The sequence below is a fragment of the Heterocephalus glaber genome, unplaced genomic scaffold (genome assembly GCF_053883595.1).
Source record: "Heterocephalus glaber isolate CG9 unplaced genomic scaffold, H.glaber_assembly_v1.0 deba00001773, whole genome shotgun sequence".
NCBI classification, from domain to species: Eukaryota; Metazoa; Chordata; class Mammalia; order Rodentia; family Bathyergidae; genus Heterocephalus; species Heterocephalus glaber.
This window is the reverse complement of record NW_028258463.1, coordinates 7,512,652-7,524,840: the sequence shown is the minus strand read 5'-3', so window position 1 is coordinate 7,524,840 and position 12,189 is coordinate 7,512,652. Positions and strand designations below refer to the sequence as shown.

Below are 12,189 nucleotides of genomic sequence, written 5' to 3'. Positions count from 1 at the left end.
CAATAATAATGCAGAGATTGTCAGACACCTGAGGGGTGGTGAATGTTTAAACTTAAAATTTACTACAGTAGGGCCGGAGATTTAGCTCTGTGGTTCCGCTGCCTGCCTCGAAGGCGCAAGGTCCTGAGTTTGATCCTTGGCACCAAAAAAAAAAAATTATTACAGGAAAAGAAACATTGCCATTAATTCCCCTCTAAATACTTCCTTGTCGTTCCTGATGCTTTCTGAACCAGTTCCGGAAGTCCTCCTTCATGAACATCTTTGTAAGATGTGATAAAAAATACAGTGAATGCTGCTGCTGAGTGCCATCTAATGGAAAGCCAGGCTGGAAAACCACATCAGTGGCCTCATCCAGCATATTCACTGGTACTGTGCAACTTTGGCTTTTCCCAGTCAGAATTACCAGGAAAGGGAATTGTTTTGAATCAGTTCCTGGATATCGAGGCAGTCGCAGTGACAAGACTAAAGACTTTAACAAAAGAGGACTTCCAGAGCTGCTTCGGAAAGTGGCAAGAACAGTGGGACAAATGTGTTTAAAGAGAGGGCGGTAGTCATGGGAGGATTTGTAACAGTATTTTTTTTTGTTTTTGGTACCGGGGATCGAACAGGTCCTTGGGCTTGTGCAGCAGGAGGCGAAACCACTGAGCTAAATCCCCGGCCCAAGACAGTGTGTTTTTTACTGTAATGAATTTTTAACTTTTTTTAAGACAGGGTCTTGCTTTGTACTCCAGGGTGGCCTCGAACCCACTATGTAGCCTGGCTGGTCTCTAACTTGCAGCAATCCTGCCTCAGCCTCCCGAGTGCTGGGATCACAGGTGTGCACCACTGTGCCTGGCCTTAAATTTTTAAAATTCAAACAGTTACTCTTTTTGTTTTGTTATTTATTTATTTATTTACTTACTTACTTATTTTGGGGGGTGTAGTGGGGATCGAACTCTGGACCTTGCACCTGCGAGGTAGGTGGTGGAACCTCTGAGCTAAATCCCTGGCTTGTTTTGTTATTTTTGAGACAGTCTCCTTTGCAGTGAAGGTTGGCCTTGAACTGGCTGTGTAGCCTGGGCTCCCCTCAAACTCACAGCGATCTTCTTGCCTCAGCCTCCCCAGTGCTGGGATAATACGCATGTGCCATCACACTGGGCTGTTTTTCTTCTTTCTTTTTCATTTTTTAGACAAGGTCTGCTGTGTAGCTCAGGGTGGCCTTGGACTTGTGGCAATCCTCCTGCCTCAGCCTCCTGACTGCTGAGATTTCTTCACCCATACTGTTTTTTGCGGGGAGGTACTGCGGATCGAACTCAGGACCTTGAAGCCTGCACTTTGCTACATTACGATGTACAACGTATAATACATGTTGGCAACGTCACCCTTCAGACAAAGCAGTGACCCCTAGTTTCCTTGGGCCCCTGGCCGGCCGTCCTCCGCCCTGTTTCTCTATCCCTCGGCCACCACGGACTCACTGGCTTTTGTATCTGACACTTGCGTCCTGGAAGTGGGGGTGGCCTGGTGGCTGAGCCCATCTCCGCCGTGGAAGGAGCTCTCATCCCCCATGTCTTTCGCAGGGCTGATGAGGTCCCCCTGAAGATCCTGGCCCACAATAACTTCGTGGGGCGCCTCATCGGCAAAGAGGGGCGCAACCTGAAGAAGGTGGAGCAGGACACGGAGACGAAGATCACCATCTCCTCGTGAGGCCCACGGGTCCCTGCTGGGGGTGGCACACAGGGTGGCGTAGGGCACGTCTCTCACCTGCAAGCCAGAGCTGGCCCGTCCTGCTGCTGTGCTGGGCGGGGCTGAGAGCGGAGCCCCTCTGTCCTCTCCGCAAACATCGTCACTGTCGTCTGCAACATGAGGGCAGCCTGCAGCCCGGTCCTTGTCCCCACGAGGGCTGGGCTGCTCTTCAGTGAACTGACGGGGGGTTAGCGCGTCTGGAAGCCCTGTGGCCTCTTAGTCTCGCAAGGCACAGGCAGAGGATGGCCTCTGGGGACGCTGGCTGCCCCAGGCTTCCTGCCCAGTGGGTGCCCATAGCGTGCCCATGATCGGCTTTGTTCGAACACAGCGGCTGCACACGGGCGTTGTTGCCTGTTGCCCTGTGCCTCCCTCCTTGGCCTGGTAGCCAGCGGCATCCAGAGCTTGGAGATGGGGAGTCACCACCAGAAGTTAGGCAGCCTAGACTGGGCACAGTGTCGGTGGCATACACCCGAGGCTGAGGCAGGAGGACTGCTGAGCGTTCAAGGCCAGCCTGGCTACAAAGCGAGACCCTGTCTTTAATGAAAAGAGAAGTTAGGCACCCTGGGGCCCAGCTGGCCTGGCAGCTGGTAAAGTCCCAGCGGCCCCATCTCCACCAGGCTGCAGGACCTCACGCTCTACAACCCCGAGAGGACCATCACAGTGAAGGGCGCCATCGAGAACTGCTGCCGGGCGGAGCAGGAGATCACGAAGAAGGTCCGGGAGGCCTACGAGAACGACGTGGCCGCCATGAGTGTGAGTGGGCCCCTCAGCCCCCCCCCCCGACAGGCCCCGCCCGGCCCGGAAGCGCTTGATGTGGTGGGGAGGCCGCTGCACCTGGGTCTCACAGGTTGCTGTGGTTGGGGTTCGGTGCAGGCGTCAGAGGTCATCTTCCTGTAAAAACAATGATCATTTTCCTGCAAATGTGGCCCTCGTGTGAAAGTGGTGATTTCCGTACTCCTCAGTGTTGAAGGTCCCTGATTTTCATTGGAGTTTTTTGGTTTGTTTTAGAGGCAACAGGGTCTTGGTCCTGTAGTTCAGGCTGGCTTTGAATTCACTGTGAAACCCATGCTGGTCTCGAAGCCTCAGTGATCCTCCTGCCTCAGCCTCCCGAGTGCTAGGATAGCAGGCATGCGCCACCACGCATGGCATGGGTTTTTGGTCTTTGGTCTCAGGAGACAGGGTCTGTCTATGTGGTCCAGCCTGGCCTTGAACTCACTGTGTAGCCCAGGCTGGCTTTGAACTTGTGGTGATCCTCCTGCCTCAGCCTCCTGAGTGCTGGGATTACAAGTGTGGACCACAGTGCCTGGCTCCACATGTGTGAGAAAGTAGGCAACCACAGTCCGGGTAGGTTCTGACCCAGGGGGTGCTGTCCTCGAACAGGGCCCCATGCCCCCTGGGGACTCCCCCTGCTTGTTTAGCCAGCGCCACACGGAGGCCTTAGCCCTGACCTTGACCTGCGCCTTGCCTCTCTGCAGCTGCAGTCACACCTGATCCCCGGCCTCAACCTGGCCGCCGTGGGGCTCTTCCCGGCCTCATCCAGCGCTGTCCCGCCACCTCCCAGCAGTGTTTCAGGGGCTGCTCCCTACAGCTCCTTCATGGTAGGTGGGGGCCCCGGCTCCCACCCGCATCTGGCGCCCTGGAAGTTGGCAGGGAGGGAAGGGAGGCCCAGGGCCCCTTCACTGCTTCTGCCACTGGCTCTTGCAGAGCCCCCAGGAGCTGCCTGGTGAGGTGGTGCTTTGCATGGTGCCTGCCTCTTGCCCTCTGGCCTGGCTGGGCCCAGGTAGCGCTCAAGGGCTCGTGGCGCCTCTGGCAGCCCAGGGCCTTGGGGGTCCTAGCTCGTCCCTCAGTGGTAAGGTGCCCCTGTCCTGCAGCAGGCCCCGGAGCAGGAGATGGTGCAGGTGTTCATCCCTGCCCAGGCCGTGGGCGCCATCATTGGCAAGAAGGGGCAGCACATCAAGCAGTTGTCACGCTTTGCCAGCGCCTCCATCAAGGTACCAGTATCCCCGGGGGTCTCTTTACCCTGGGCCTTGTGGTCTTCTTGTTTACGACCTTGCCGGGTCCCCTGTGGGCTTCCGGGATGGGCTGGAGCAGGTCTGTGTCAGCCCCGCCCTGTTGTCACCCCACAGTGATCTGTGCTCCCCCAGCCTCATGGGCACCCAGGAACCCAGGCACCTGAGCCCCAGGGTGAGAGGGCGGGCGGGAAGACTCCTGAGTCCCCTGTGACTGCCCATTGCTTTGTAGATTGCACCACCGGAAACACCCGACTCCAAGGTTCGAATGGTCATCATCACTGGACCGCCAGAGGCACAGTTCAAGGTGACCGTCAGTATTCATTCTCCTGGCTGGAAAGGTCACGGCCACTTCTCTTGGCTGCCCTCTGTCCCTTGGTCAGTTACCATTCAGGGCCTCGACATGCTGTGCATGGCTGTCATCCTGCCCCCCGTAGGTCTGGTTGGTAGACTCGGGATTGTGTCCTGGGCAGCGTTTATTCAGTTGCCTGGGTCTCTGGGACAGCAGGTAGGCAGGAGACAGCATGATCACAGGTGTGTCTCCTCCCAGGTCAGGCTGGCCAGGGGCTGGCGCTTGGGGTCTCTCCCCTCGGGTCACTCCTATGTGGCAGCCTGATTAGCAAATGCCTCCTCTCCCAGGCTCAGGGAAGAATCTATGGCAAACTGAAAGAGGAGAACTTCTTTGGTCCCAAGGAGGAAGTCAAGCTGGAGACCCACATACGGGTCCCAGCCTCTGCTGCAGGCCGGGTCATCGGCAAGGGTGGCAAAACGGTGAGCCTGAGGGCCGGGCCTGCTCTGGCCTCCTGCCTCCTTGCCCTTCTTCACTGTGGGGCTCCCTACTTGCCTGGGCTCAATGGCCGGCTCTTCTACCGGGCCCCTTCCCTACCCCTCTGCCTCCCCTCCTCCCTGCTCTTCTTGTGCATGAACCAGGGCGGGGACATGCCAGGCAAGCCCTCTACCTCTGAGCTGCACCCCCAGCCTGCAGCATGCTTACTGGGTAGCACCCTGAGCTCCTCTGGCCACCCCTAGGTGAATGAGCTGCAGAACTTGACGGCAGCTGAGGTGGTGGTCCCTCGAGACCAGACCCCAGATGAGAACGACCAGGTCGTTGTGAAGATCATCGGGCATTTCTATGCCAGCCAGGTACCCACAGGACCCATCTCGGGAGGGAGGCTGGGGATGGGAGCAGAGAGGTGAAGGCTGCGGAGGTTCACCGTGGCCTCCCCAGCACTGTGATTACAGGCACCTGTCGCCATGCCCGGCTCGGTTTGGCAAGCTTCGTGTTTCACATATGACTGCATGTGTATGTATATAATCATTATATTGTCGTAGGTCACACATATATTAATGGGCTTCCTGTTTCTCTAAGCTTAGTCCCCCCGAACCCCCTTTTTGCACTGGATGCAAAAGAAAGTATTGTCCAGCACGAGGACGGTAACCATAGTAATGCCCCAGCTCTCACTTTCGAGTGTGGTCCCCTTTGGTCCCTTTGTCTTTCCCAGAACCTCTGCTCCTGATTCTTCCCCCCTCCTGTGCCCTTCCTAGGGCAGATGCCAGGGCCTGCAGGGCAAGGCCAGTATCGGCTTCAGATTTTGCTAGACTCCAGCAAGTCGAGAACAGGGTGACTGCAGGGAACGGGGTTCTCCTAAAATCTGAGCTCCCCGGTGTTACAACCAGAAGCCCAGCTAGAACCTTATTCCAAGGGAAGAAAGATTTAAGAATGAAGGAGTACAGATCCTGACCCCTGGTACAGTGTCCATTCCACAGCTGAGCTAGTTTATCTCACCGCCCTTGTCAGGCCGCATGTGGGCTTTTCTTCCCCGCCTGGAGTGCTGAGCAGTGGCCTTGCCATGGTGCATTGAGCCTCTGGGCCAGTGTGGGTGTATTTCCGCCCGGAAGCCCTCACTTCCGGATCTGTGACCCTCCCTGCCTGTTCTTGCCATCGTAGATGGCTCAGCGGAAGATCCGAGACATCCTGGCCCAAGTAAAGCAGCAGCACCAGAAGGGACAGAGCAACCAGGCCCAGGCGAGGAGGAAGTGACCAGCACGTTCTCATCCCCTAGGCTTCGGGACACGGGCCGAGCCTGAAGAGCCTGCTGTCCCCTGCAGGCCTGAGAATGCGTGGGAATCAGGGACCCTGGGGCCGGCAGGAGATCAGGTTTGCCCACCTGCTTGACAAAGCTGTTTGGTGAGGAACCCTGATCTCTGCCTCAGTAAGATATCTGACCAACCAGCCCAAGCAGCCCATCCCTCGGGTGTCACCATGGAAACTAGCTCAGGGTGCTTTTAAACGTGGATTGTTGAAGGAAGTTCTCCAGGCCCCATCAAGAAGGTGGGGTCAAGCCCCCTGGGGACGAGAAATAAAATTTCCTTCAGGTTTTTAAAAACCTCAAAGGATGGTTTGTTTCTTGACCCTAAAATCTTTCCAGCTTTCTTTCCCCTCCTTGGTTAATTGAGTAAAATACCTCCAATCTCCTTCCTGGGTACCACTTCCTCCTATGTTCACGCTGTTTTATCTTTACTGCTACCAGAAAAACATGGGAACTAATTAGTGCAGCGTGGCCTTAGTACAATACCAAGTCTGTGGAGAGGACTTGTCCTCCAGAGCTCAATTTCAGTCTTTCCCAATAGGAACCACAGAAAATAAAAGAGAGGGGAGGCCGGGCGTGGTGGCGCATACCTGTCATCCAGCACTCAGGACGCTGAGGCAGGATTGCTGCGAGCTTGAGGGCCAGCCTGGAATAGTGATCCCCTCTCTCAAAATCAACAAAACAAAATTAGAAGAGGGGGGAGAAATGGGAAGAAAGATGATTAAAATAAATAGTAATCCACGTTTAAAAGGAGTGCCCTTGGCCTGGGGATATAGCTCAGTGGTCCAGCACTGCCTAGCAGCTGCGAGGTTTTCATCCCCAGCACCACAAAAAAGAAAAGAAAAAAAAGGCCTGTCCTGTGGGCCAATCTAGACCACACGGCCACTGTTTTGGAAAATTGGCACAACTCAAATCTGCCCCAGTCTGCCCGGGCCTCCCTGCCACATGCAAATCCCTTGCACCCGGGGGTCCGGCTTGGTGTCGGGCGTGGGTGGCACTGAATGCCCGGCAGGGTGGGCAGGGGCTCGCCGCTGTCCCTGATTCCCATCATTCTCAGGAGGATTTTATATTTTTTTAAAGTCTATTTTAATGATTGGATGTGAGCACTGGGAAGGGGACCTGAACTCCCCTTGATAAAGTCTCAGCTCCGCGGAGGATTCGAGGGGCCCAAAGGAGCCCTCGCCCCAGCCCACATGCTGCCGGGAGGCGAGGGTCGGGGGGCCACCCTCCACCACAGCACTGTTTGCCTTGGTGGTGGTGGGACGATGCACCCGGCCCCGGCCTCCCGGTCGAGCTAAAGTCCATCATCTGGCAAATTCAGTCAGTCGGAGAGAATTTGCTTCTGTTTTTAATCCTAGAGGAGTATTTAACTGATGGCTTCTGGCTCTGTGAATTCTTAACTGTCGTGGTGAATGGTGTGCCTAGAACAGAATTCCAAATACCAGCAGCATGATGCATAGAGAGGGGGTGAATAAGATTAATTTATTGATTTATCAGGCTCAAGATCCTGCCGGAAGTTCTGCCCTTGAGGAGAACGGGAGCCATCGGTTAAGTGATCCTAGGGCTCTGTGATTGTCAATGCATGTTACCAGGTGGTGCACTTTAGCTACCCTGGACAGAACTATCAAGTGTGCTCGGAAAGGAGGAGGCCTCTCCTCCTAATGCTGCAGCAGCAACAGTGACCACGAGACAACCATGACGTGTGGGTGGTGGGTGTCAGGCAATGCTGTGTGTGAAGTAAACTACCTCAAGGTATGAAGTTACCTCAGCAATTGTTTTCCTTTTTGTTCCCCTCAACCCTCTTTTTTTGTTTCATTTTGTTTTGAATTTTTTTGATGGTTTTTTTTTTTTTTTTTCCTTTGCGGCTTGCTGATATTTTATATAAAAAAGAAAAGCAAAGCAAAAAGAGAAGCTGATAGTCTTGAATATTTTATTTTTTTAATGAAAAGAAAAAAAAATGAGAAAGTTATGTTGCATAATTTCTTACGATGTGAGCCAGTCACCCTTTAAGAATGCCCGACTGGACAGCAGGCCGGTTGGGAAGGGCAGCAGGGCTGGGCCCTCGGGTGAGGCTGGGGTAGAGATGGAGGGCCCAGGCTTGGGAGGCCCCAGGGACAGGGCCCAGAGCCTTGCTTGGCCCTGGCTCTGGCTCTGGGCCCGCTCCTGGAATATCTGCCTGCCTGACAGGGTTAAAAGGCCTCTTGGGCCTTGGGAACCCGGGCCCCAAACCACCAACCGCCTGGCCCTCGGCCTCCCTCTTCCTCCCTTGGTTTAATGGCATCCCAGCCGGTTTTTCGCTCCAGTGGTGCCATTGTGATATTTTGAAATATTGCCTCCGTTTTATCGAGGAGAGAAATAATAACTAAAAAATACACCCTTTCAAAAGAAAAAAAAAATCTCTCTGCCTAAAAATAGGAGAGCCAAGATTTCGTTCACAGGAGAAGGACAAGGCCGCCTCTCGGCCGCAGAGGGGCTCACTGCTTTGCCGTCGAGGTCCTTTCCTCGTTGACTTGGGTTACGGTGTCATTTGGGTCCCGTCTTGCTATTCTTGGTCTATGCCCACCGACAGGGGGTGACTGACCGCCCCAGCTCCCTGTCATCTCCAGATCTCTTGATTGACTCTGAACGTGGACCCCTACTTAGGAAATTCTTGATTTAGGGTGACAGCTCGGGAGAGGAGGGAGGGGTGGGAGTGCCACAGGTGCCTGCCTTCCCATGGTCTCGGCACTGACCCAGTGACGTCCTCTCGTAGCCCCCGGAACTGGAGAAGCAAGATAGCATTTAGGGGTGATGTCCAGCCGATAGAAGAAGCCCCCCACCATTCCCAGCCACAGAAAGGGTCTCCCTCCCAGCTTCTTTCCATCTCTGGCTCCGCGCTTTGTCCCAAAATGAAGCAGATAACATTCAGACTTCGGCCGTGTAGTGATTTAAAGTGGATTTTCAGCAGCAAGCAAGCTTTAATATCTGGTTCAAATGATCATTAGGAAAGAAGAAGGAAACCCCACAGTACCTGAAATGTGATTGTTGCAGTATTAGGTTCCTCGGGGGCCTGCACCCTCACACCTTAACGTGTTCCCGACCAGGCCGGCCATGCACGCCTGTCCCACCCAGGGCCCTGTCCCATGTCGCCTAGTGGGACCCTTACACTGCGCCACCCAGGGCTGGTTGGAGCCGGTGGGACCGTGTTAAGCCCGGGTCCTCTTCCTTTGGCTCCTTCAGCTCCCAGAAGAGACCAGGAAGGGGAGAAAGGAACGGACAGCTTCCTGGAAGTGGGCAACCTCCACTTGTCACTGAGGTTTGCCCGCAGGAAGCTGGTGGAGGTTTGCTACCTACCAGCAGGCTGTAGGAACAGGGCTTAGTGGCTTGGGTGTCACAGGAGGAAGGGCCATCCGGGCGCGGGTTCTCCTGTAACCCGAAGCCAGATCTTAGGGCGTCTCCTGCCCCCATCCTTGGTGAGATACAAGCTGTCACGAAAGCACTTGGGAGAGGCGGGTGGTTTTGAGAAGAGCAACTTTCTGAGATTCGTGTGTGCGCGCGCTGCACATATATTTTTGTGAGAGGACCATCTCTTTAGGATATATTTTTTAAACTCTTTGAAACACATAGAAAGCCAAAACGGTTTGATTCACTGACTGACTTTGAAGCTGCATTTGCCAGTTGCACCCCGATGGCTTTAACCCACCCCCCTCGAGGGCCTGGGTGCCTCGAGCATTAGGCAGAGGGCCCGGAGGAGAGAGCCAGTCCCTGAGCGGACAGGGAGTGTAGCGCCCCCCTTCCTCCCGGTCTCCATCAGTCTGTTTTCCTTTTTTCTTATTTACGCCTCACTGTTGGCAGCATAGACCCCGTGTGAGACCCAGAGGACACGGGAGGGGTTCTCGGGGGTTCTGGTGTCTGTCTCCACTGTGCCAAAGACAGACAGACAGACAGGCTGGAAGTCATCTGCCACCATCTTCCCAGGGAGGGGCCTGGAAATAGGCAGCCTCGGGCTCCTGTTCCCCTGGGAGCCAGAAGGGGGGTCCAGGTCAGTTGGCTGTGGTTGCACTTTGGGGAAGGGGGGGGCTCGGGTCCTCCTCATGGGTCCCGACCCCTGTTCCCCTGCAGGGCTGGCACTGCAGAGTTCCCTTCAGGCCCGGCAGACTGGCGGTGAGGAGGGGCCTCCGTTGACTCTCCAGGGTGCCTTCCCCTCCTCCGTGCCCAGAATACCCTCTGCCAAACCGGGAATCGCTGCTTAACTACCTCACGGAGCCCCCGGGTGCCACCTCAGGCCACCCCTTCCTCCACCTCTGCTTGGGGGGGTGTTGGGGTCTCCTCCTTTCTTTCTCCTCAAGTGCCCCTGGGGAGGTGCTAGTGGCTTTGCCATGTAAACCGTGAGACTGTTTGGTTGGAAACCAGGGCAAGGGAGACAGCACAGCCTGGCATGTGATTGCAGAAAGACTGAAGAAAACTCCTCATGATGTCAGGGGATGTCAAAGCCATTTCCCTCCAGTACTCCATGGTGTAGATGCAGATGTAGAGGAACACCAGCCGGAACTTCGGGTTCTTCCCCCTTGGGTACAGGGGAGGGGAGGGGCCTCGGACCCAAGCTGGGTGCCCCGGCCTGGGGTCCAGGCTCCGGGCTTCTCTGTGGGGCTCAGCCTGGGGGTGCCCTGGTAGGGTGGGATCCAGACTGACATAGACAAAAGAGAATTTTTTTTTTTCTGAAATGAAATAGCAGGAAGCTCCTCATGAGCCCATGTTTTGAGTGACCACAGGCAAAGAGAGCTATGAGTTTGAATGGATTAACTACCTCAGTCTTACAGTAAGGTTGGAACCGAGGGCTGGGACGCCTGTGAGCATGGGGGGGTCCCAGCTAGGAGAAGCGAGTTGAGGCTCGTGCCACAAAAGGTTTGTCTTGGGGCCCGGGCAGGCCTGCCAGGGTCCCTGCTCCTGGGGGTCAGTGGGCAGGGCTGGCCGTGATGTCCCCTCCCTGCCTCCTGGCTCATTTCAGCCCTCTCCCTCCAGCGAGTCCCTCTCACTGTGAGGAAAGGGTGGCCTTCTCCCAGGGCCCTCGGGAGGTGACCTCGGAGAGGGGAGGAGAGGGAGCAGGATTCTTTGCCCTGGGGGACCCCGAGGGTCCCCGGACGCCCCCAGGCCACCTTTGTAGTGGGGGAGCCCCTCCCCGCCCTCTAATGGACCTCCTCATAGACCCCCTTTTCTCTTTTGTTTTTATCTACCTCTTAGCAAAACAATAGAGAGAAATTAGGTAGTGGCTAAACACCACTTGCTTAGGTTAGAGGGGGGAAGATTTCTTTTTCCAAAGGAAAAAAAAATTACCTTAAAAATACTTTCCAAAAAGTTTTTTTAAAAAACCAAAAAAAAAAGTTTTTTTGTTTTTAACAAGAGGGATACATTTTCCAGTGACCACTGGATTGTTTTAATTTCCTAAACGTTTCTCTCTTTTGTTCCCCCGTAAATAAGTTTCACTCTTTGGTGATTTTCATTTAACGAGCTAGCTACAAACAGGTACAGCTTTGCCAGTCCGCCCCTTGGCTTGCTGAATGTCCCAGCCATGTGACCGCCCCCCAGGCAGGGCCAGAAGCCTCTGTGTGTGTGTGTGTGTGTGTTGGGGACACTGTGAAGTCTGGCTCACCGTGTCTCGGGGCGGGGGACCACTTGGGACATTTCTGTGCAGATTCTCTGTAAGCCACTGCTAGGAAGGGCGCTCAAAAATGAATTTGGGCACCAGCATTTGGACTCTCCCTTTTCCTCCAGAACAAGAACTTCATCCTTGCAGCCAGAATCAGTCAGAAACTTGTCCCCTGAGGCAGAGGGGTCAGTATGTAGTCCTGGAGCGAGAAGTCTATTTTTATGACTTTGAATCGGGAGGGGCAGGGGACTACTACTTGTGACTTTTTTTGAAAACTGAGTGCTACCTTGTTCTGTAACGATGCTGACTCTGAACATTGTACTGTACGGAAACCTGCCAGCCATTGCCACCCCAGTGTGATTGTACCTTCCTCCTCCGCCCTTGAATCTCTGCGCATCCTGGGGAGGTGGGGTGGCACCTGGCTCAGACCCGGAGTCTGTTCTCCAGATGATGAGCACCCTGGTTTTCTTCTCCCAGAAGTTTGTTTTCAGCCACAAACCAGTTCATTCCACTGTTTCAATTGCAAAATAAAAGGAAACTTATATTAAAAGCTCAGTGTGTCTGTCTCAGGAAGGATTTGGGCGGCGGGGGGTGGGGTGGGGGGGGGGTGGTGTCTGGGAGCTGAAGTGTTTAGGCCTTCGGGGCTCAGCCCAGCCCCCAGGGCTCTGGCTACCAGTGAAAGCAAGTCCCCCAGATACAAAGTACCATTCCTGAGCTGGGTAGGTGATGCATGCCTGCCATC

General features: G+C 54.8%; 1 protein-coding gene across 2 annotated transcripts in view; it reads left to right on the top strand.

Moving 5' to 3' along the window:
- The window catches only part of Igf2bp1 (insulin like growth factor 2 mRNA binding protein 1), a 38,319-nt gene extending 26,339 nt beyond the window's left edge, over positions 1-11,980 (top strand). Inside the window, exons 8-15 of one of the 2 annotated variants that reach the window (XM_004859636.4) lie at positions 1,557-1,679; positions 2,340-2,475; positions 3,198-3,320; positions 3,597-3,713; positions 3,964-4,038; positions 4,371-4,502; positions 4,761-4,874; positions 5,680-11,980. In XM_004859636.4, coding sequence (XP_004859693.1) covers positions 1,557-1,679; positions 2,340-2,475; positions 3,198-3,320; positions 3,597-3,713; positions 3,964-4,038; positions 4,371-4,502; positions 4,761-4,874; positions 5,680-5,772 — 913 coding nt within the window. In that variant the 3' untranslated portion in view covers positions 5,773-11,980. Of the gene's footprint in view, positions 1-1,556; positions 1,680-2,339; positions 2,476-3,197; positions 3,321-3,593; positions 3,714-3,963; positions 4,039-4,370; positions 4,503-4,760; positions 4,875-5,679 lie in introns of both variants that reach the window. The other variant, XM_004859635.4, reaches the window with a different exon arrangement.
- Positions 11,981-12,189: the final 209 nt, after the last annotated feature.